This window comes from Chionomys nivalis, chromosome 23 (genome assembly GCF_950005125.1).
Source record: "Chionomys nivalis chromosome 23, mChiNiv1.1, whole genome shotgun sequence".
NCBI classification, from domain to species: Eukaryota; Metazoa; Chordata; class Mammalia; order Rodentia; family Cricetidae; genus Chionomys; species Chionomys nivalis.
Genome location: NC_080108.1, coordinates 15452559 through 15474198, shown reverse-complemented (window position 1 = coordinate 15474198; position 21640 = coordinate 15452559). Strand labels below are relative to the sequence as shown.

Below are 21640 nucleotides of genomic sequence, written 5' to 3'. Positions count from 1 at the left end.
TGCCTATGACTCCTTGTGGAGCTCAGGCAATCCTCCAGCCTCAGCCCATGCAGTCAGTGCTACTGGCACTGGAAGCACGTACTGCCATTCCTGCTAGACTTCATCCTTTAAGAGTGAGATTCTTTTGTGTGTGTATAATATAAAGTCCACCTGGCCCTGCATACTTGCGCAGTCATTTCCCCCTTGGCCAGTGCTAATAAAGCAGTCATAAGCATGACATACAGACATCACTCATATCCTGCTTTCAAATAGTTGGATAGATTCCCAGTAAGGGGAACTGCTGGGTCATGTGGTAATTCCGTGTTTAGTTGTGTGGGCAGCTCACTCTTCCGTAGCAGCTGCGGCGTTTATATTCCCAACAACAGCTCACAAGAACTTCAGTTGAATTGAAGAAGGGTCTCACCGTATGACTTAGGTGGACTTGGAGCTTGTGGAAACCCTCTTGCCTCCTTGATTCAAGACAGTTGAGCTTATAAGGCTTGTTGCCTCTAGGGAGAGCTGCCTCTACTGCGATCAATTGTCTTAGTCTGTTTTGTAGTAGATAATAAAAAGACCTGAGGCTGGAACTTGGTGAAGACTTAAATAAAGACTTGGGGTGCAGGGTTCTGCTCATGGCCCTGTGGTCAATGACGTGATTGTGGAAGCACACGTGGAAGGACCCCATGGCGAGACAGGAGGTGGGAGAGGGCTCGCTCACACAATGAAACCACTCTAAGCCCACGTGTACCATGGCAAATACAGTTCACGAAGGCCTAGAACTCCCAAGGGAACGTATTAATCTGTTCGTGAAGATGGCATGTGTGTTGTGCGCCCTCACTTTCCTCCGTGACTCACTGTGGGAAAGTAGCTCTCCAGGATGCTGAGCTGGTAGGTGGTGTGGAGCCCTGTTCCTTAAGCAAAACAGGAGCTTCACCTGCTTACGGTTAGGCTTCTTGACGATTGATAGCCCCTCAGGGCGGGGCTTAGAGGGGGTCTCGGGACCCACAGCTGAAATTTCAGCTGCTCCCCAACCATCAACATGCACTTCTGCCCTAATCACATGGGGCCTGGGGTCTGGGCAGTGGTAATCTGAGCTGGGGAAGACTGCAGCTCCGGCGATGGAGCCATGGGAAACCATCGCCCGTACAGGGTGAAGCCTTAACCAATGGGTTTTGACGTCCTCCCAGGATCCTGTGAGTCCTTGCCATGAATTCATCGGTTCCCCCAAGCTGTACCTTGATGGAATTGTTCTTTGGCTTGTTGGGGCCTTTCAAAGGGGAAGTAGCAGACACTGTTTCCCCGAAAAGCGATTTTTGAAAGGGCAGCAAATGCCAGGCCAAGATATGAGCATGCCTGAAAGTACCCTCATTCCTGCCACGGGACTCCCACCTAGAGTGATTCCGCCAGGCCAATGTTTCTCAGCCTGTGGGTCACGACCCCTTTTGGGGTCAAATGACCCTTTCACAGGAGTCACAGATAATTGGCATGTCAGATAGTTACATTATAGTTTTTTTTTTTTTCCAAGACAGGGTTTCTCTGTAGCTTTGGAGCCTGTCCTTGTAGACCAGGCTGGCCTCGAACTCACAGAGATCCCGCCTGCCTCTGCCTCCCGAGTGCTAGGATTAAAGACAAGTGCCACCACTGCCCGGCCACATTACAGTTCTTAACAGCAAAATTACAGTTATGAAGTAGTGACAAAAATGATTTTTTGGTTGGGGGGGTCACACCATGAGGAATTAAAGGGTTGTAGCGCTGGAAAGCTGAGAACAATAGCATCTAATCGCTGGTCCTGGCGCTGGGGAGATGGTTGATGTCGCCTGAAGGAGGCCTGGGAAGAGTGGCCGCACAAAGCCCCAGAGCTCAGGTTTAAACTAGAAGAGGCCATGGTTCAGAGGGTACGAAAGAGACTGGAAGGGGCAGTGGGACAGACGGATGGACACAACATGGGAGATTTGTTCTAAGGCAGGGTCCAGATTGGTCTTGAACTTGCTCTGTAACTGAGGGTGACTTTGAATTCCTGATTTCCCTACCCCAGTCTGCCAGGTGTTGAGGTTACGCGCTATACTGCTACACCTGGCCAATGCTGAACACCGAAACCAGGGCCTCTTGCGTGCTAAGTGAACACTCTGCTACGCTGAGCTACACTCCCAACTTAAGCATTAGATTTTTGAAGTCTGTTACATCTGACTTGGCAAAGAAACCACAGATCTGGGCAAGTTCCTTTCCAAACCACAAATCTTCGTGGCTTCGTATCAGGCTGAGGGCTGTGAGTGGATGTAGATCTGGGCAGGGAGGCAGCCAGGCTTCTTTATTGGACTCTCACCCCAGCACACAGTGCAAGAGCGCTCCTTTCAGAACGCCCAGTCTGGTTTTGTTCCAGGTGCACCTCGTTTGTTTATCAAAAGAATACTGGGCATTCCCTTCATGACAGGTATGAGCAGAGAACTCGGTAAAGAAGCCGCTGAAGCAGGGGTTTTTATTGTAGTATGAGACAACAGCCAGAGGCGTCCAGAAGCATCCAGAGAAGAGAAGAAGAAGAAGAAAAAAAAAAAGCAGACGGGCCATGGCCAGGGCCGAGAGAAGAGAATATAGCAGGAGAATTGGGGGAGGGGAGTGAGCTGGGACAGCCTGGGGCCTAGCATAGTGGAGAGGTGGGAAGGGAAGAAAGACCAGAAGGCTGGCATGGTCTTTAAAATGCTGAGATGCATGGCAGGTACGTGTGAGTAGGTACGGAAGGGGAAGGAGTCTGGGTATGTAGCCGCGGTCACAGGCTGTGGTATGTAACCCCAGGTGTGTTCTGGCAGGCAGAAATCAAGCACGTTTCTGAAGAATGGTGCCTGTGAACTTTGATCTATATACCAGAAATCCTATAGTCCAGCTTGAGCCGAACCTAAGCTGTCACTGTGCACAAAGTCAGTGAGCCTGCCCCTTTTGGGGCTTCTTGGGGTTTTTCTCTTTGGACCTAATAAGAATTAGGAATTAGGAACCACTTTTAAGAATTCTAAGTTCCAGTCTGGGAGTCTGTAGCCAGGCTTAAGGCCCTGTCAAGGTCTACCGTTGTTTGTCAAACTATCCCAGGTAAAGACTGGGCCCACTGAGGCACTACTGACCTGGTAGAAGCCACCACCAATGGTGTCCCCCCCCCCCCCCCCCGGCCATGCCCACAGCCTCCATTGCCTTCACTGGAGCAGAGGCCAGGGACCTGCCCCCTCCTATCCAACCACTCTCCTGCCCTGCCCAATTAATAGCCCACTATTTCAGAACCGGCTTGCTCTGCCCTCGGAAGACCTCACAGGTTATCCCACTGACAGCAGATCCCAGAAGTTGTAGGACATTCCTCGGGCTCCCATCCCGGGGATGTTTATTCTCTGGGTGGAGGGTGAAAAAGAAAGATGTTGCAATCCACTCCATCCACGTCAGACACAGACGCGTCATCTGAAAGGGAGGAGGGCAGGGCCAGAGGAGGGATACCCTGAGGCAGCCAGCCCTTGACTTAGCCTGCTGGCTGGCCCCCCACCTGCTAGCCTGAGGGGATGAAGCAGCCCAGCCTACAAGGCCTGCCCCCCCTCCCCGACTTCCCTTGATAACAAAGCAGAAACTGAAACTAAAACAGGCTCAAGTTAGAGATGAGTCACTTCCCAAAGTAACTGCAGTAACCGAGCGGTGACAACGGAAAGACAGAAGAGAACTCGGGGCACGGGAGCAGACAGGTGAGAGCAGGAACCACACAGCAGCCCAGCCTGGGAAGCAGAGGGAGGGGGCTGCTTGTTGGTGGGACAGCCAGACAGGACCAGCAGGGTCTGGCACCTAAGCACCGAGAAGCTGAAGGGTGATAAGAGGCCAGCGTCCCCTGTTGCCAGGTGCCATGAGGGACAAAGGATAGGGCTGAGGGTGTAGTCTGGCAGGGTGGTGGCCCAGGATGCCTGGAGACTTGTGGGTACTTGAATGACACCCTGGTCGTCGTCCCCCCATCCTCCAGGACTTTCTGAGGGTCGCCAAGGAACATGGCAGGCAGCCCAGAGGTGGTGGCCATAGACTGCGAGATGGTGGGCGTAGGGCCCCTAATGGTGAGTGGCCTTGCCCGCTGCAGCATCGTGAACCTCTATGGCACAGTTCTATACGACAAATACATCCGGCCAGAGGGCGAGATCACCGATTATAGAACCAGAGTCAGCGGGATCACGCCTCAGCACATGATGAGGGCTACGCCTTTTGCTGAAGCCAAGCTAGAGGTAAGTGAAGGACCAGGAGTCAAGCCAACAGGAGTAGCAGGGACCCTGTCCTTCCTCCTCCGCACCTTCCCTAGGGTCTGTGGTCTGTGACTCTACCATGAGAAATTCCTCACATTTCTGAGAAATGAACCCTGGGCCTTGTTATCACAGCCCCCAATGAGATAGTTCCCCCGCCAACAGAGAACCTTAGGCTCCCATCTGGGGCTGCTTCCAGAGCATCTATCTGGTCTAATTTTTGGGTCTTGTACTGGGGAAGTTGAATTCCTGCTGATGTCTCTCTCTCTTAGACCACATGGCCCTGGTGAGCCTGGGAAATGAGGCTCCGAGGCCGAGCAGGCTTGAGTTCCAAGGCCAGAGATTCCTGGACTGGAGATCTTGTTACCTAACCAAGTGCTCTGGGCTGTAGCAGGCTCCCTCTTGAGCTTGAAGACCAAGGTTTTTACCCTTTAGCCTATGGCCACGTCTCCCAGATACTTTCTATTTCTTCGTATGACTGAAGGGAAATAAAAACTCAAGTGGAAATTTCCCCAGGGTTCATCACCTCCGGGCAGGTTCAGCAGGAGCTTGGGGAAGTTCAAGATCACAGGAACTGTGGTTGGTCTCCACAGAGACATGCCCAGTATGTACCAGAGCACTGAAGGCTAGACATAAAAAATCCCAACAGTGATGTCAAGCAGTGGTTGTGCATGCCATTAATCCCAGCACTCAGGAGGGGAGGCAGGGGCAGGTGGACCTCTATGAGTTTGAGGCCAGCCTGGTCTACAAGAGCTAGCTTCAGGACAGGCTCCAAAGTTACAGAGAAACCTTGTCTCAAAACAAAAACAAAAACAAAAAAATCCCAACAGTGCTATTATTTACTAGGTAGTGGAGTATTCTCTCTCTCTACCTCCCTCCCTCCCTCCCCCTCCCCCATCTCTCCTTCTCCCCCCTCCCTCCCCCTCCCCATCTCTCCTTCTCCCCACCTCCTTTCTCCTCCCACTCCTCTTGCTCTTCTCCTTCCTCTCCTTCCCTTCCTCCCTTCTTCTCTCTCTCCCTCCCTCCCTCCCTCCTTTCTTAGCCCTCCTCATGCTCATTCACTCTTCCTGAGCTCATTTCCAGCCCAAGTGGCACTCAAGAATTAATTGTCTCACTGGGAAGCAGACACTCTTGAGTCATGACTCCCTGCTGCTATGATCACACTTCATCTGTATCTACCAAGGACATACTGCTTAGACTTTGGAAGGTGCCCCAGGAATGTGTGTGGGATAAGAGCAGACCTGAGTTTTCAGCGACGAAGGTGCCTCTGTTCCACCATCCACCCTTTCGGGAGTTGCAAGGGACACACACAGGCAGCCTGGGGAAGGGGCCAAGAGCAAGCATTGTTGTCCCGGGATCCATTCCCAGCTCTGCCACCTGCTTGCTCTGTGTCCTCGGGCTTGATGGCCACCCTCTCTGAGCTCACTCACCAAGGCTCTGTGATATGAGGATGACACACCAATATGAGCCTATCCAGTGCCATGCTCCAGATCCTAGCCTAGGCAAAGTCACACCATGTTCTTCACTCTGTGGCAGCGGCGAGAATGAGGTAGCCAGTCTCATGGCTCCCGCTTTTCAGATGAAGAGACCAAGAGGCAAGGTCGGTGGTACACGGGGAGGTGGAGCGGACTGACTCGGGGCTGGAGCTGTAACGTTCTGTTCCAACATTCCACATCAGTGTCCAGTATAAGGGACAGTGACCAGCACGGCACACTCCATCCATCGCAGCCCAGGATACTTGAGCCCTTGACTGACCTTAACCTTTCTCAGCCTCCTAGAACAGGAGCCTAGTACCGCATCTCATATCCCCTCACCCCGCCCCACCACTTCCCAATGAAGTAGCCCTGAAGGACCCAGAACCTGGCCCCCGCCCCATCCAAGGCCTTTACGAGGCTGCCTGCGGAGTAGGTGCCCAAACACCAAGCTGTTCTTGACTTTCAGGAACATGGGATCGACCGCGATCCCTGAAGAAGCCGTGCCACGACCTGCATGACTTTGGGGTTGACCAGGCTAGAGTAATGAGGAATGAAGACACACATACAGAAAACATGGGGTGGGGTGAACCCTTGACTCTGATAGAGATGCACCATAATCAGGGACTCAGACTCCTTCAAGGCCCGGCTAAGGCACTACATCCAGCAAAGGAAATTAACTAAGAAGATCTGAGGGGAAAAAAGATTAACTCACACATTTTTCCTCTTTATTCTTTTTCTGCTGCAAATGCTTCTAGTTTATATACTCTTACAACCAGCAGTTTCCGGGCTGTCCAGGACTAGAATTCTTTTTTTTTTTAATTGATACTTATTGAGTTCTACATTTTTCTCTGCTCCCCTCCCTGCCTCCCCCCTCTCCCTTCAATCCTCTCCCAAGGTCCCCATACTCCCAATTTACTCAGGAGATCTTGTCTTTTTCTACTTCTCATGTAGATTAGATCTATATAAGTCTCTTAGGGTCCTCATTGTTGTCTAGGTTCTCTGGGGTTGTGATTTGTAGGCTGGTTTTCTTTGCTTTATGTTTAAAAACAACTTATGAGTGAATACATGTGATAATTGTATTTCTGGGTCTGGGTTACCTCACTAAAAATGTTTTCTAGCTCCATCCATTTGCCTGTAAAATTCAAGATGTCATTTTTTTCTGCTGTGTAGTATTCCATTGTGTAAATGCACCACATTTTCCTTATCCATTCTTCGGTTGAGGGCATTTAGGTTGTTCCCAGGTTCTGACTATGACAAACAATGCTGCTATGAGCATAGTTGAGCACATGTCCTTATGGCACGATTGAGCATCCTTTGGATATATACCTAAAAGTGGTATTGCTGGGCCTTGAGGAAGGTTGTTCCCTAATTTTCTGAGAAATTGCCACACTGACATCCAAAGGAGCTGTACCAGCTTGCATTTCCACCAGTAATGCAGAAGTGTTCCCTTTTCCCCACAACCTCTCCATAAGTTGTCATCACTGTTTTTGATCTTGGCCATTCTCTCTCTCTCTCTCTCTCTCTCTCTCTCTCTCTCTCTCTCTCTCTCTCTCTCTTTGTTGTTTTTTTGGTTTTTTTGAGACAGGGTTTCTCTGTAGATTTGGAGTCTGTCCTGAAATTAGCTCTTGTAGCCCAGGCTGGCCTCAAACTCACAGAGATTTGCCTGCTTCTGCCTCCCAAGTGCTGGGGTTAAAGGCATGCGCCACCACCGCCCCACCCAGCGATTTTAGTCATTCTTTCAGGTGTAAGATGGAATCTCAGAGTTGTTTTGATTTGCATTTTTCTGATGACTAAGGATGTTGAACATTTCCTTTTTCTTTTTCTTTTTTTTTTTTTTTTGGTTTTTCGAGACAGGGTTTCTCTGTGGTTTTGGAGTCTGTCCTGGAACTAGCTCTGTAGACCAGGCTGGTCTCGAACTCACAGAGATCCGCCTGCCTCTGCCTCCCGAGTGCTGGGATTAAAGGCGTGCGCCACCATTTCCTTAAGTGTCTTTCAGCCATTTTAGATTCCTCTGTTGAAAGTTCTCTGTTTAGGTCTGTACTCCATTTTTTTTTATTGGATTATGTGATCTTTTGATGACCAATTTCTTGAGTTTTTTGTATATTTTGGAGATCAGACCTCTGTCTGATGTGGGGTTAGTGATGATCTTTTCCCATTCTGTAGGCTATCGTTTTATCTTGTTGACCGTGTCCTTTGCTTTACAGAAGCTTTTCAGCTTCAGGAGGTCCCATTTATTAATTGATTCTCTCAGTGTCTGTGCTACTGGGGTTATATTTAGGAAATGGTCTCCTGTGCCAATGTGTTCAAGTGTACTTCCCACTTTGTCTTCTATAAGGTTCAGTGTGGCTGGCTTTATGTTAAGGTCTTTGATCCATTTGGACTTGAGTTTTGTGCATGGTGATAAATATGGGTCTATTTTCATTCTTCTACATGTTGATATCCAGTTATGCCAGCACCACTTGTTAAATATGCTTTCTTTTTTCCAATTGATATTTTTTGCTTCTTTGTCAAAATCAGGTGTTTGAAGGTGTGTGGATTAATATCCTGGTCTTCAATTTGGTTCCATTGGTCCTGCTGTCTGTTCTTATGCCAATACCAGGCTGTTTTCAGTACTGTAGCTCTGTAGTAGAGTTTGAAGTCAGGGATTGTGATGCCTCCAGAAGTTCTTTTATTGTACAGGATTGTTTTGGCTATTCTGGGTTTTTTGCTTTTCCATATGAAGTTGAATACTGAGGTTTCTACACTCCTACAACCAACAATTTCCCAGCCAGGGGTGGGTGGTGTCCAAGACTGGAATTCTTTAGGGCCATAAAAGACAGATAGGACATAAAAGACACACACACGCATGCACACACACACACACAGCCGTGACTGTCAGCTCAGAGATGGGAGTGGCTTAGTGAATATGTGTCCCTCCCCTCCCCTTAAGGTTAATTAAGGAGGAGATTAAATCATCAGGGAATTCTAGACGGGGAGACTAGTGTGCTATGCTATATTTTTAGATGGTTAGATAAAGAGCTAAGAAGTTTATATTCAGTAAAACCATGAGGAAGGCAAAGATTGTCTTTTTATTCAGTGGTCTGCTTTTGTTCCCCCCCCCCCATCATGCATAGAGAGTACCGAGTAACCAGGCAACCTACGTAAACAAATGGGAAGCTATGGCCCTTGATCCATTAGCACATTTGCCTGATGTTGCAAGCTCTCAGGGCCTTTTAGATCTGAAGTTGACACCTTTGCTCTAAGTGACTGAAGCAAAAAGGAGATCCAAACCTCTAAATGATCAGATCTGGGGCTTGATACTTATTAGCCTTTCTGATCCTTGGCCGTGTGGGTCTATGGGGCCAGTGAGAAGACTGTCTTTCTTGCTGTCTCTGAGAGTAGAACACAAGCAGTGTGTTTCTTGAGCTAAGATCATCCGTACACTGAGGTGAAGGTGAGCGTAATGCAAGGTTAGTTTTAGGTCGCCGCTTTCCTTATCTATAAGTGATATAAAACCAGGGCATGCTGATTTTTTTTCTATTTATCTGAGCAGCTATGAATCAACAGCTTTGGGTATATAATAATTCTATGTTTGGATATCTGGAAATGTCTTAAATAGAATGCCTTTGTCTGGATTCTAAACACTGCCCAAATGCCTGTCAATAAAGATAATTGCAGGAACTCAGATCCCTGTGTTTACATAGGAGAGAGGAACAGAGGCCTGGTAGTGGAAACTGTTTTCACACATAGCTAGGGAATGTAATCAGTACACCCCAAATGCATAGGGAAAATTGTACCCAGTAAATGATCAAATAGTGCTGGATTTTGGAAGATAAATCCCAAATTTGTAACAGATAGGAGTAAGCTACAGCAAGAAATTTACAGCAAGAAAACAGCCATTTTATTCCCAAGGCAAGAAGTCACCGTCAGCTCAGAAACCAAGGAGTCAGGTTAGCTAATCTTGGTTGGGTGTCTCTGTAGGGGACTGGTCTCAAATCACAGTCATCCAGCAGGAGGAAGCTGTGACCAATTATTTCTGTACACACTGCTTTTTAGCTAAAGGTTAACCATCCACAACTGTCGGACCAGGGGAGGCTTTGCAATTCTCCTGAGCCAGACCTGGGTAAAGCCTCTCTGTCTCCATGATCTGCAGCATTTTTATCCTTGGCATGGCCATGCTTATGTCATGAATGTTGTAAGAGAGGGTGCAGGGAAACCACCAAACTGAACCACACCGTGGGTGAAAACCGAAATTGTGTTCAGACTGCGACACTATCTCTGGGGTGCAGGAGGAAAAAAACTTGGCAGGGTGGCTTTGGGATGTAGGTAGGTACATGCTGGTAGAGACCGGGGAGATTGGAAGATCACATTGGCAAAAGGTATATGTCAATAGAGAGCTATATGTCCCCTTTGCCAGAGGCAAGTGGCTCCTTCTGGCAGACAGAAACCCTTTTCACAGGTTCCTGAAGAATGCTGTGTAGGAGCTCCAACCTATCACCTGGAATCCTTTTGCTTCTCCAGCTGGAGCCCTTACTGTCCTCTTGAACCTAGTCAGAGGGCCTGCTCTTGTGTGTGTGTGTGTGGGGGGGGGTTGGACCTGACAAATGCTTACTCACACAGAGTGTGCTGGTTCCCCACACAACTCGTTCTCACTCACTAACCACGGGATTTTGTTACTTGTTTTTGTGGTGGTGGGATTGAACCGGGCCCTTGCACATGCCAGGAAAGAGTTACACCAACTGAGTCACATCCCCAGCTGTCTTTATACTTTTTGAGATACAGTCTCACTAAGCTTCCCAGGCTGACCTTGAACTCACTAACCAGGCAGGTTTTGAACTTTTGGTCCTTCTGCTCAGCTTCCTGAGTAGCTGAGGGTACAGACATGCACTTCTAAATGCATTCTTCATAATTGTGTGTGTGTGTGTGTAGCCTGTGTGCACTTGTTTGTGTGTATACGTGTGGGTACAGGTGTACATGTGTGTGGAGGCCAAGGTCCATCAGTGTAAGGTGTCTGTCTTGATTTCTTTCCGCCTTATTTTTGCGACTCTGACACACATTGCTTTGGAAAGGACAACTGAGGGCTGAGAGATGGCTCAGTGGTTAAGAGCACTGATTGCTCTTTCAGACGACCTGGGTTCAATTCCCAGCACCCACATGGCAGCTCACAACTCTCTGAAGATCCAGTTGCAGGGGATCTGACACCTTCACACCAATGCACATAAAATAAAGTTAAATAAACCATAAAAAAAAAAGAAAGGACAACTGACCAGCCAATGAATTTCAGGGATCTCCTTGTCTCCACCTGATCCCCAGCATAAGGCATATAGACATGTGCCTACACACCCAGTTTTTAAGTGGGTGCTGGGGATTCAAACGTGGGTCCTTAATGCTTGTGTATCTGGCCCTTTACTGACCAAACTGTTTCCCCAGCCTCATCTATGTTTTACTCCTAAAGGCAGAAAATACACATAGGCCCCAAAATGTCCTGGAGACCCCCAGAAGAAAGAAGCTGCTAGCCTTTTCTCAGATCCACAGGCAGTGGAACCTTCCAGAGGCATCTTGGACTTGCCAGAGCTGAGTTCTGGGCAGGTTTTCTGTTCAAAGCTCTTCAACCCCAGTTAAAGGAACAGTGAGTAGGCCCAACTCATGACATGCAGTAAGCTAGCCTGTGGTAGCCAGGAGTGCTGTGGGCTAGCCTGGGCCCCCGGCTCTGCCCAGGAATGTTAGGGCACTGACACCAGCTCCATTTTCTTTGTGTAAGCCTCATATAGCCCAGGCTGTCCTCAGACTCACTGTGTAGGCCAGGATAGCCTTGGACTTCTGCTCCTTCTGGGCTTACAGATGTATTAGTAAGGTGACACTATTGCTTTCACAGGGTAAAGCAGTTGTTCTATATCTTCCCACATCCCTCGATCTGCCAATCATCTGGAACACTGATTCTGAATGAGATGAGAATTTGCACACACACACACCCATCCCCAGCCAGAGACATTTCCGGCTGTCACTGTGGCAGGAGCAGGGCTGCCACTAGCAGCATGTAAACAAAGGCTGGACGTGCTGTTCAGTAGCCTCCTCCCCTGTCCTAATCCACAGGAAAGACACAATGGGTGGGCCTCGGCCTCAGATGCCTATAGAGCTCCAGTGGAGAAACACCAGTTTATAGAGACTCTGACAAATCACAAACAAGGAGCCCAAGAAGGGCAGTGATGCGCTGAAGACACAGGCAGGTGAACTACGTGTCAACCGTCAGGCTCAGGGCTCCTTCCTGGCAGCTTCGTGTTGCTCTATGTCCGGGAATCGAAGAGAGGTTACTTGTAGCTGATCTCTTGCTTTTGGCGGCTCTCCAAAGGCAGAAGGTAGTCTGTGGTCAGGGAAGGGTATCAGCTGGGACCTGCCCCGTGGCTTTGCTAGGGTCACGGTGTGCTGCTGGGTCTCTGCCACCTGGCAGGTCCCCACGGAGCTTAGCCAGGTCCCCAGAGGCGACTCCACTGCTCTTCTTTTAATCCAGGATAGCAGTGTGAGCCAGGGGCGGAGTAACCCGCGAGCCTGGCAAGAGACAAGAGGAAGCAGGGAGACCGGGGCCATTCCTGATGACAGAAAGACCCTTGATCCTCTGAGAAGACAAGAGTCCTCTCCCGTTCCCTACTTACAGCCACCTCTGCTGGTCGCCAGCAGTGAATGGCCAGAAATAGGAAGCAGTGGAGGGCTGAGTGTGTGGAAGAGACAAAGTAATGGGCTCCTAGAAGCTGCCAGGGTCCAGGCACGTTTCCCAAACTGATCAGTGAAGTGGAACCAGGGGAAGGGTTGCCAAGAGCCTGCTCCAGGCCCTTTGATCCTGTGCCTCTCTGCAGCTGATCCCGGTGCTCTGAATTAGATTCATCTGGGAATGCTAGGACCTAGGATCAAGGAGCCCGTGAACAGGGGGCAACAGCACCTGGTCTTCTGACTCAAGACCTGGGCCTCTTTTTGCATCTGAGCGCCAGTTAGCCAGATAATGGGACAAGCCTCCACCTCAAGCTTCTTGGCTAAGTGTCAACACAAGCCCAGAAAGGCCCTTTGATGTCCCCAGCAGAAGCAGGCAGTAGAGCAGTGTTAGCCAGGCAGGAAGCTTTTCTATGATGTAGGTTAAGGTGCTGGTTGTGGACAGAGAAAGCTGAAGGCAGGCAGAGCTGTCTTGAAGCCATAGCCAAGGCCAGACACCCTGTTTTGTTTCCAGATGCCTCTTTCTAGCCAAGTTAAAGAATGTTGATGTGCTGTGTGCCAGGGTATGGGAGAGAGGCCAAGGGGAGGCTTAGAAGTCCATGTAAGACATGAGGCTGAACGCTCCGATGGTTGCCCTTTCTCTCACTGGGCTGTTAAATGTCTGGATCAAGCTTGCTCATCGAGCTGTGTGACAAGCAGATGCTCTGAAGCCAGGCTCTGTCACTACCTCTCTGTGTGGGGATCCCAGAATTCCAATGTTTAGCACATCATCCCCCAAAATGGCCCAAACACTGGTAGGTAGCATTTTTCATGCCTGTGTATCTGTGGTCCTGCAGGGCTAGGTAGTAGGGGCAGTGTGGCAGGGCCAGCAGGCAGGAGTTATGTGTAAGGTTGCTTGCTGCTGTATTAGATTTTCTCAGCTTGTCTTTATATATGACCTTTCTCCAGGGTTTCCCCAGCCAGGGGATGTCCATTCCTCCTCCTTGGTTTGCTTAGGGTCCCATGTAGCTCAGACTGACTTTGATCTCACTGTGAACTGATCCTCCTGACTCCAGCCCCCAAATTCTGGGATTACAGGTCTGTGCCACTATGCCAACTTTATATGGGATAGAATCTAGGTTCTCCCATGAAAAGTTTTTACACCCTGATAAATCTCTCTGCTGACACAATAATCCAAATCAGACCAAATCAAACTGAATTAGAAAAAGCCCAGGTGGCCGGGTGGTGGTGGCGCACGCCTTTAATCCCAGCACTCGGGAGGCAGAGGCAGGTGGATCTCTTGTGAGTTCGAGACCAGCCTGGTCTACAAGAGCTAGTTCCAGGACAGGCTCCAAAACCACAGAGAAACCCTGTCTCGAAAAACCAAAATAAATAAATAAATAAATAAATAAATAAATAAATAAATAAATAGCCCAGGTTTAATGGATGCCAACACTAACACTCCCCTGTGGCCTTCCAGCCCCCAGAGAAGAGACAGGAAGGAAGACCAGAAAATCATGTGTTTATTCTCTGGGGGTCAGTTTAAATACGCTGTGGGTGTGGTCTTGAGCCACTCTGGGGAGGGGTCACCTTTTGACAGGCTTTGTAGGAAATGGAGTCTAGACTGAGACAACTCCCAGAGGAGGGGGCCTGGGATGGAACTTTTCACCCAAATATTCCAGACTTTTTTTTAGGATATATGGATGCCAGGGGCTGGGGTGACGCTTCCAACCAAACATCCCATGCTAGGCAAGTACTGTACCAGCTGACCCACACCCCAGCCTGTAGCACGAATTCTAATCAGTCTTAATAATAAAAATCCAGAGTCAGATATCAGGGCAAATGTTGAAAGATCAGAGAAGTAAAGGAACCACTCACTCACTAGAGAGACTTCTGACCTCTACGGAATCCTCAGACCAAAGTGGGCAAGATCTTGTCTCCATGAATCCTCAGACTGAATGGCTTGAACTCCTACTTCCTCTCACCTTATATTCCTCTTTCTGCCCAACCATATCCCTTCCTGTCTCCACCTTTCTAATGCTGGGATTAAAGACGTGTGACTCCCAAGCACTAGGATTAAAGGTGTGAGCCATCACCGCTGGCCCTGTTTCTTTTTTTAGATTGGGTCCATTTCAGGCAGCCCAGGGTGGCCTTGAACTCACAGAGATCTGTCTGCCTCTGCCTGGAATTAAAGGTATGTGCCACCACTGCCTGGCCTCTATGGCTAACTAGTGGCTCGCTCCACACTCTGATCCTCAGGCAAGCTTTATTTGTTATAGCACAAACAAAATATCACCACACCAGCCCTAATTATTGTTTTTAAAGAGCACTATGAAGGAATTAACAAACATTTAAAATGGTCAAAGACACTTTGGGAAAATGATTTTATTTCTCTGTGTTTTCGGTTACCATTGTCTTCTTTTGTAGAATTCTGTTAAGCCTGGGCCTCCCTCCTAACTGGGCTAGCTTTTGTAGCTGCTGAACCAAGCCAGCAACTTAAAGCTTTAAGACAGTATGAATTTGTTATCTTAATGTTCTTCTTTTCAGAAGTCCAACCTGGGACTTTTTGGGACCAGAGTTAAGGAGTTTGTAAGGCTGGTTTCTCATCCCTTGCCAGATTCTGGAGGCAGCTTGAACACCTTGGCCTCGGTCCTTCCTCCTGTTCAAAACTAACAACAGTCCACAAATTATCCTCAAAAAAATAAATAAATAAATAAATAAAATAAATAAATCTCTGACCTTCAGAACTAAGGGTCCTTGATAATGGGCGTCTATTCTGGAACTCTCATTCTCTGGCCAGTGTTAGGGATTGGATCTAATAACTTTCCCACTGAGCCACAATCCCCACCAAAAGCTTTCCTATTTTAAGATCAATACCTGGCCAATAGTTTGAGTTCCATGGGCACTTACACACACACACACACACACACACACACGCCGCTGTCCAGGTATGTGTTCACAGATTCCCCTCAGAGGAGTGTGGACACCTCTGAGAGGTCATTTCTTGCCCTGTTGTAACAGCAGGGTTGCTCAGCAGGTTAAAGGACATAGTTTCTGTGCTGTGTGTCCATGCAAGCCCTTCCCATGAGCCTCGGGAGCAGCCCAGGGTAGGGGTCCTCACAGAGTTAGACTGCTTTGAGAAGGGCTCTGCACCTTGTGTCCTTCCAGTGAGGGAAAGCGATTTGGCCCAGGGTCCCTGCCCATCTAGCACCCAGGGTGGACATGCATGGGGACACCTGTCTTCCTGAACAGATCCTGCAGCTTCTGAAAGGCAAGCTGGTGGTGGGCCACGACCTGAAGCATGACTTCAACGCACTGAAGGAGGACATGAACAACTACACCGTCTACGACACGTCCACAGACATGGTGCTGAGTCAAGAGGCCAAGGTGGGCCATTACAGACGGGTGTCCCTGCGGGTGCTGAGTGAGCGACTGCTAAACAAGCGCATCCAGGTGAGGACCCCCTCCGCCCCACCCCCTCATTCCTCCACCCCCACCCTCCATCTCCATCACCCTTCCGTCTCTCTTTTCTCCCTCCTCCCCCTCAAATTAAGAGAAGCCCGCTCTTGCTCTTCCGGCTTTCTCTCCTCCTCCAAACAAGGAGTCCCCTTCCTACTTTCTCCTTAGTCTTCTCTCTCCTAAAAGTGAGGCTGCTCCTCCTTTTCTCCCCCCCCCCCCCCAGGTAAGGAGCCTCTGCAGCCTGCCCTCCAGGACTTTCCACCACCACCTCAGGAGCTCTGGTGCAGACATGCAACCCCAAGATTCTTCCCTCCACCCCTGAGAGGCTGTATGTTTGTGTGTGAGGTGTCTTTGGCTTCAGGAGACCAGAGTCAAGGAAGGGAATACAGAAAATCTCTTTGTGAGGTGATCCCAGGAGCACTGGCAGGGAAGGAGAGGGGAAAGCCCCTGGTAATGGGTTCTTGACTTAAATCATGTGAACCATGGGTCTTATACCACTGCAACCCCAGGGGAATGGTCGAAAGCCTGCACCTCCAAATGTGCCATAGTGGGACCTAAGAGCTGGAGTCCCTATGTGCCGGGGACCAGCCTCAGCAGAGAGGTGGGGCTCGAATCTGGGGTGTCTGGAAGGCGAAATGAGTACACGAACACAGGATTCTGATGCAGGGGACAGGCTATCAGCTGCGAGGTAACTTCTTCCTCCTCCTCCTCCTCTTCTTCTTCTTCTTCTTCTTCTTCTTCTTCTTCTTCTTCTTCTTCTTCTTCTTCTTCTTCTTCTTCTTCCTTCTCCTCCTCTTCCTCTTCCTCCTCCTCCTCTTCCTCTTCTTCCTCCTCCTCTTCATCTTCTTCTTCCTCCTCCTCCTTTTACCCTGAGTTTCAAACCTCAGTCTTTTATTGTAAAGTTTACACAAGGAAAATGACTCTTTTCTTTTTTTTTTTTTTTCTTGCCACAGGTTAATCATTACCTGGGCAAAACAGTTCACAGGAAGTATAAAGATTCTTTGAAATCAGAACATCATCATTCACTTCCCCAGTTCCCAAGTCCCATGCAAGCCACTATATTCTCACTTCTTGGCTGAGTTAATCATAAAACAGCTTCTGAGGCTTCCACCTCCCTGGCTAACTACTTGCAGTTACAGAAGCATAGTTCTGTGGGTTTTACTCCATTGTCATACCTTTCCCATTGCTGTTCCTCACAATTCCAGTTTTGATTTATAAGGCCATAGGCAGTCAGCCCTAAAGCCCTAGGTTCCTCAGAAACTTTATTCATCATAGCCAAGTTCTTTTCTATTTCAGTATAATTCTTTTGCCAAGTTTTATAATCAGGCGAAGAACAATTTCTGCATTTTCCCCAAATTTCCCCAATTCTTTCATCAGTTAGGTTTCTTTCCCCATGACCTGCTTTACAGCTTCAATGCCTGCCCTCTCTATCAGATCAGGAGGACTCATATTATCATACAGCACATTGATATTTTCAGAAGCCACTGGTGTGGAAGGAGAAAAAGAATATGAAGAACGAGTACACTAGTAGAATTGGTTTAACTAGAATCATCTGTAACATTGCCAAGTGCGTAGGCAGACACCATAGAAGCAGTCCTGGGGCATAGGAGTTTCCTCCCTGGCCCTCAAGTAACACGCTCATTTAGCTGCCGCTGGGCTGCCTGGAGGGAATTGCTTCCTGCATCTCAGGAACCTGCATGTGGAGGGGGCTGGCTCAGGCACCTATGCACCAGTTCCTGTCATATGTTCCGTGTTGCTCCAAGGTGCTACCTCCTTAGTTTGTGGGGGTGGGACTCACCCTTCTCCAAGTGAGAAGAGCTGTAGATAGGGGGCCCACCTTAACAGCCAAACACTATACAGGGAACACAGGGACCCTCCTGGCCAACAATTTTGTTTTGTTTTTTTGAGACAAGGCTTCTCTGTGTAGCCCTGGCTGGCTGTTCTGGAACTCTGAGATCAGACTGACCTCAGACCCAGAAGTCTGCCTGTCTCTGCCTTGAGAGTGCTGGGAATAAAGGCGTGTGCCACCAGTGCTCAGTTGTGTGTGTGGGGGGGTGTTTGTTGGTTGTTTTTGTTTTTTAATGTTTCAGCATTGGGGAGCAGACCCAGGGACTTGAACATAACATGCTGAACAAGCATCAGCCTTTGTTTTCTTAAAGCAGGGTCTGGTGGTGCAGCCTATATTCCCAACTCTGACTCTGCCTTGTAAATGCTGGCATTGTAGGTATATGAGCAGCTTCAATAGCACTTCACAGAGCACCTACTCTGTGTTAGATGCTGAAAGTGAAGGTTCCACGCCCCTGCCTGGGAGAAGATCTCGGCTGAATGGGAGGTGGCCCAGGAGCAGGCATTGTTGGGGAGAGATAGTTCAGTGGGTAGAACGCTTTCCTAGCATGCACCACAGAGACCAAGCATGGTGCACACCTGCAACGCTAGCCCAGGAAGACCAGAAGTTCAAGGTCTTCCTCAGCTTCATAGTAAGTTGGAACCAGGAGGGCAGTGTCCTGGGGATGGGGAGAATGGTGGTCTGCCCCCTAGGAGAGCAAATCCCAGTATGGTTTTCAGGGCCAGAGTCACAGCCATTCGGAGAGAGGGAGGAGCCAGTCGGAGAGAGGGAGGGGCAAGTCGGAGAGAAGGAGGAGTCAGTTGGAGAGGGTCCATGAGCCAGTGCCCGTAGGGTGTGGATAACTTGTCTTGAGTGACTGACGATATGGACCCCCACCCCACACCTCTGCTAATTGTTTTGGAGGCAGGAGTGGGCCTGAATCTGGCTGGCCTCAGTCAGTCTCCTGACCCATGAGAATGGTCTGGCTTTTTTTATACCCTGGGGGCATGTTGTGATCTATGCCTGCACCAGAAGCACGTGTCTTCACAGCTGCCCTTCTGCTACCCTCTGTGACTCTCAGCTCAGGCCTTGTCCTGGGGATCTTGAGCCTGCTCTGCAGAACTGTTAGGCTCCATTCCTCAACCTTGGTTATTCCAGGGACTCTGTTTACCCTCCTCACTAGCCCCGACCTGCACTGATGTCCTCAGAACCCGACCCCTGGCTCCTGACTGAGGACTTTGCTGATCACCTCAACAGCAGATGAGCCAGAGTTGTCACAATCAGAGGTGCTGATCCCTCCCCTTACGGGCATGAACCCCACAGGGAAGGAAAGTTCCTGGTGTACTTAGCCCTTGGGCCTGCTGGGAACTGATAATACTTTGATTCCTTATAAGGCAGGTGTGTCCAGGTCATTTTACCGAAGAGGAAAGAGGCAAAAAAGAAAAAAGAAAACTTGCCCAAGGCCATGAGGTCCTGGGAGGGAGCTAGAACTGGGACCAAGGCCAGGGCTGTCCACTTCTCCAGGCTGACTGGTAGAGGATGCTCCAACCACCGGCTACCACTGCCACAGATAGTGAAGCAGTGACGTTCGGTGCCCTGTCCTCACCTGTCAAGCGAGGGTGGTGGTGGCACCTAGGACAGTAGCACTTGGGATGTAGGCGTCACTGCGGACACCCGCTTATTAATAACATAGAACGGGATGTTGGCAGCCTGTCTGAGCTGGGCCTCCTCCTCCTCTGAAGAGTAAAGGAGCCCTTGCAAAGGCAGGCTGCCCTAGCAGAGGAACATAGGGGAAACAGCCGAGCCCCCTCATCGGGTTGCAGGTAAGACTTGAGGCCAGGAGGTAAGCAGGGAGTTGGCATGGCTCTTGGATGTGAGCCCCCACTCTCTAACGTTTGTCGTGTTGAGCCTCAGTTGCACATCCAGTAAAATTGGGGATAGCCAGATCTAGCTCCTGGGGTTTGGGACGGTTCCATGGGCCAAGGGATTAGCACCGAGGTGGCCAATGGCAGTCATTTCTTCTTCAACAGAAAGTCTAGAACCCGGTTCTTCCCCATACTCTGGCCCCCTCTTCAAAGAGCTTCTGGTGTCGTGGCTCGTCCTTTTCTGTCTCTCAAGTACTCTCAGACTCTCAGGGGTCTGGGCCAGGCACCGATATCCACCCAGCCTACCCTCTGTGTAGGAGATGGATAGATTGGCTGGTCTCCACTTGGCCACGCCCTTTCTCTCTCTGAGCGTCTTTGCTCCGCCCAACCCCACTCGCCCTTCACTGGAGTTCCGGGCCTCTCCTAGTAAGTGCCCTATTCAGCTCCCGCCACCCACTGATTCCTGCTCAAATCCGAGTCGAGCGACCTCACGGACACTCTCACCTACTGACCCACTCCAGGACTGGGGAGGCCAGGGTGTCTCCAGACGCAGCTCCCTTAGCTCTCGCTCTCCCTTGTGTCTACAGAACCACTGGCTGGGTCACAGCTCTGTGGAAGACGCCAGGGCCACGATGGAGCTCTACAAAATCTCTCAGCGACTGAGAGCCAGAGGCCAGCCAGGACTGTCCCGCCTGGGGGCATCATACTGAAGGTCATCCTCTTCCAGGGACCAGAAGTTTCCACTCCTTAAGGACGGTAGTTTTTCACAGATGAGATCCGTTTCTAATAGCAAAAGCAAAAAAGACAAGAACACTCCTCCATGACAGGATTTCTCTTGCTTTTTGGGGAAAAAAAAAAAGTGGGGGGAGGGGGGGCGATGTGTGGGAGGAGGGGGAGGGAAATGGGAAACGGGGAGGAGGCGGAAATTTTAATTAAAAAAGAATAAAATAAAATAAAAAATAAAACAAAAATCCGAACAAACAAGCAAATAGAAAAAAAAACTTTAGTAATAAATCACTCTGTATTTTATCTAATCAACCATTGGAACTTGTCTTTTGTCTTCGTTGGTGACAGAATGAAGATTTATGCCCAGGAAGTTAGCGAGTGCCTCTCCCTCCACCCCTTTCTCCTCCACTCCCCCCCTTTCTTCCCTCTTCCCCTTTCCCTCCCCTCACTTCTCCCAGGTCTATTTATTACTTTGCGCATTGCAAAGAGAGCACTGGGCAGGCAGTAATAGGAAAACTTGCTTTTTAATTCTTCTTGAGACCAGGCCCACCCTGAGCTCGTGACTGTCCCGACTCAGCCTACTGAGCGCAAGCATTACAGGAGTGTAGTACCGCAGCCAGTTTAGATATGTAGAGACCTTTGCTGATTGTTTCATACTCTTCAGGAGATTGAACCTAGGTTCTCCTCTATGTTAGGCAAGTGCTCTACCATTGAGTCACATCCCCAGCCCTCCCCCTCCCTCAACCCTTTGCCATTAACTACTCTTATTTTTGAATTTTAAACCTTATTATAAAAAAGTTGCGGAAAAAAAAATCATGCACCAAAATTAGATTCCAAGACTGTACAACTCAACGACCATCTGTATAGTTAGAGTAGCCATTTGGGACGAAAGCTGTGGAGCTTCAGTTCGATTTTATGCCTTCACAATGTGTTTTTAGGCACTGCCCGTCACCAAAACAACAACAACAAACACCCAGGACAGAGCGAGAACTAGAAGGAACAGTTCGCTCTACATCTTCCTTCCTGACGTGTTGATGCCGGTACTTCCACGTTCTATCACGCCTCCCCTTCTCCCTCTCTCTCTCTCTCTCTCTCTCTCTCTCTCTCTCTCTCTCTCTCTCTCTCTCTCTCTCCCTCCCTCCCTTTCCTTTCCCCTTTCCTTTCTCCTCACTGCTCCCTCCCTTCCCACTCCCCTCCCCCCCCACCATGTGTATGAATGCAGGCCACTGTGGCCCACGTGTGGAGGTCAGAGGACCACCCTTGGGAGTTAGTTCTCTCCTCCTACCACGTGGGTCCCACGGATCAAGCTCAGGTCATGAAGCTTAGTGACCAGTGCCTTTACCTCCTCCTCCCTGTCTCCCTCCCTCCCTTTTTTTAGTACTGAGGAGTGAACCCAGGGTCTTG

General features: G+C 49.4%; 1 protein-coding gene across 1 annotated transcript; it reads left to right on the top strand.

Annotated features, from left to right (window-relative positions):
* Positions 1-3434: 3434 nt before the first annotated feature.
* On the top strand, positions 3435-20350 carry Isg20 (interferon stimulated exonuclease gene 20). Its single transcript, XM_057756449.1, has 4 exons — positions 3435-3689; positions 3959-4211; positions 15614-15814; positions 20098-20350. Exons 2-4 carry the CDS (start codon positions 3984-3986, stop codon positions 20218-20220), a joined length of 552 nt encoding a protein of 183 aa, XP_057612432.1. The 5' UTR covers positions 3435-3689; positions 3959-3983; the 3' UTR covers positions 20221-20350.
* The last annotated feature ends 1290 nt before the right edge of the window (positions 20351-21640 follow it).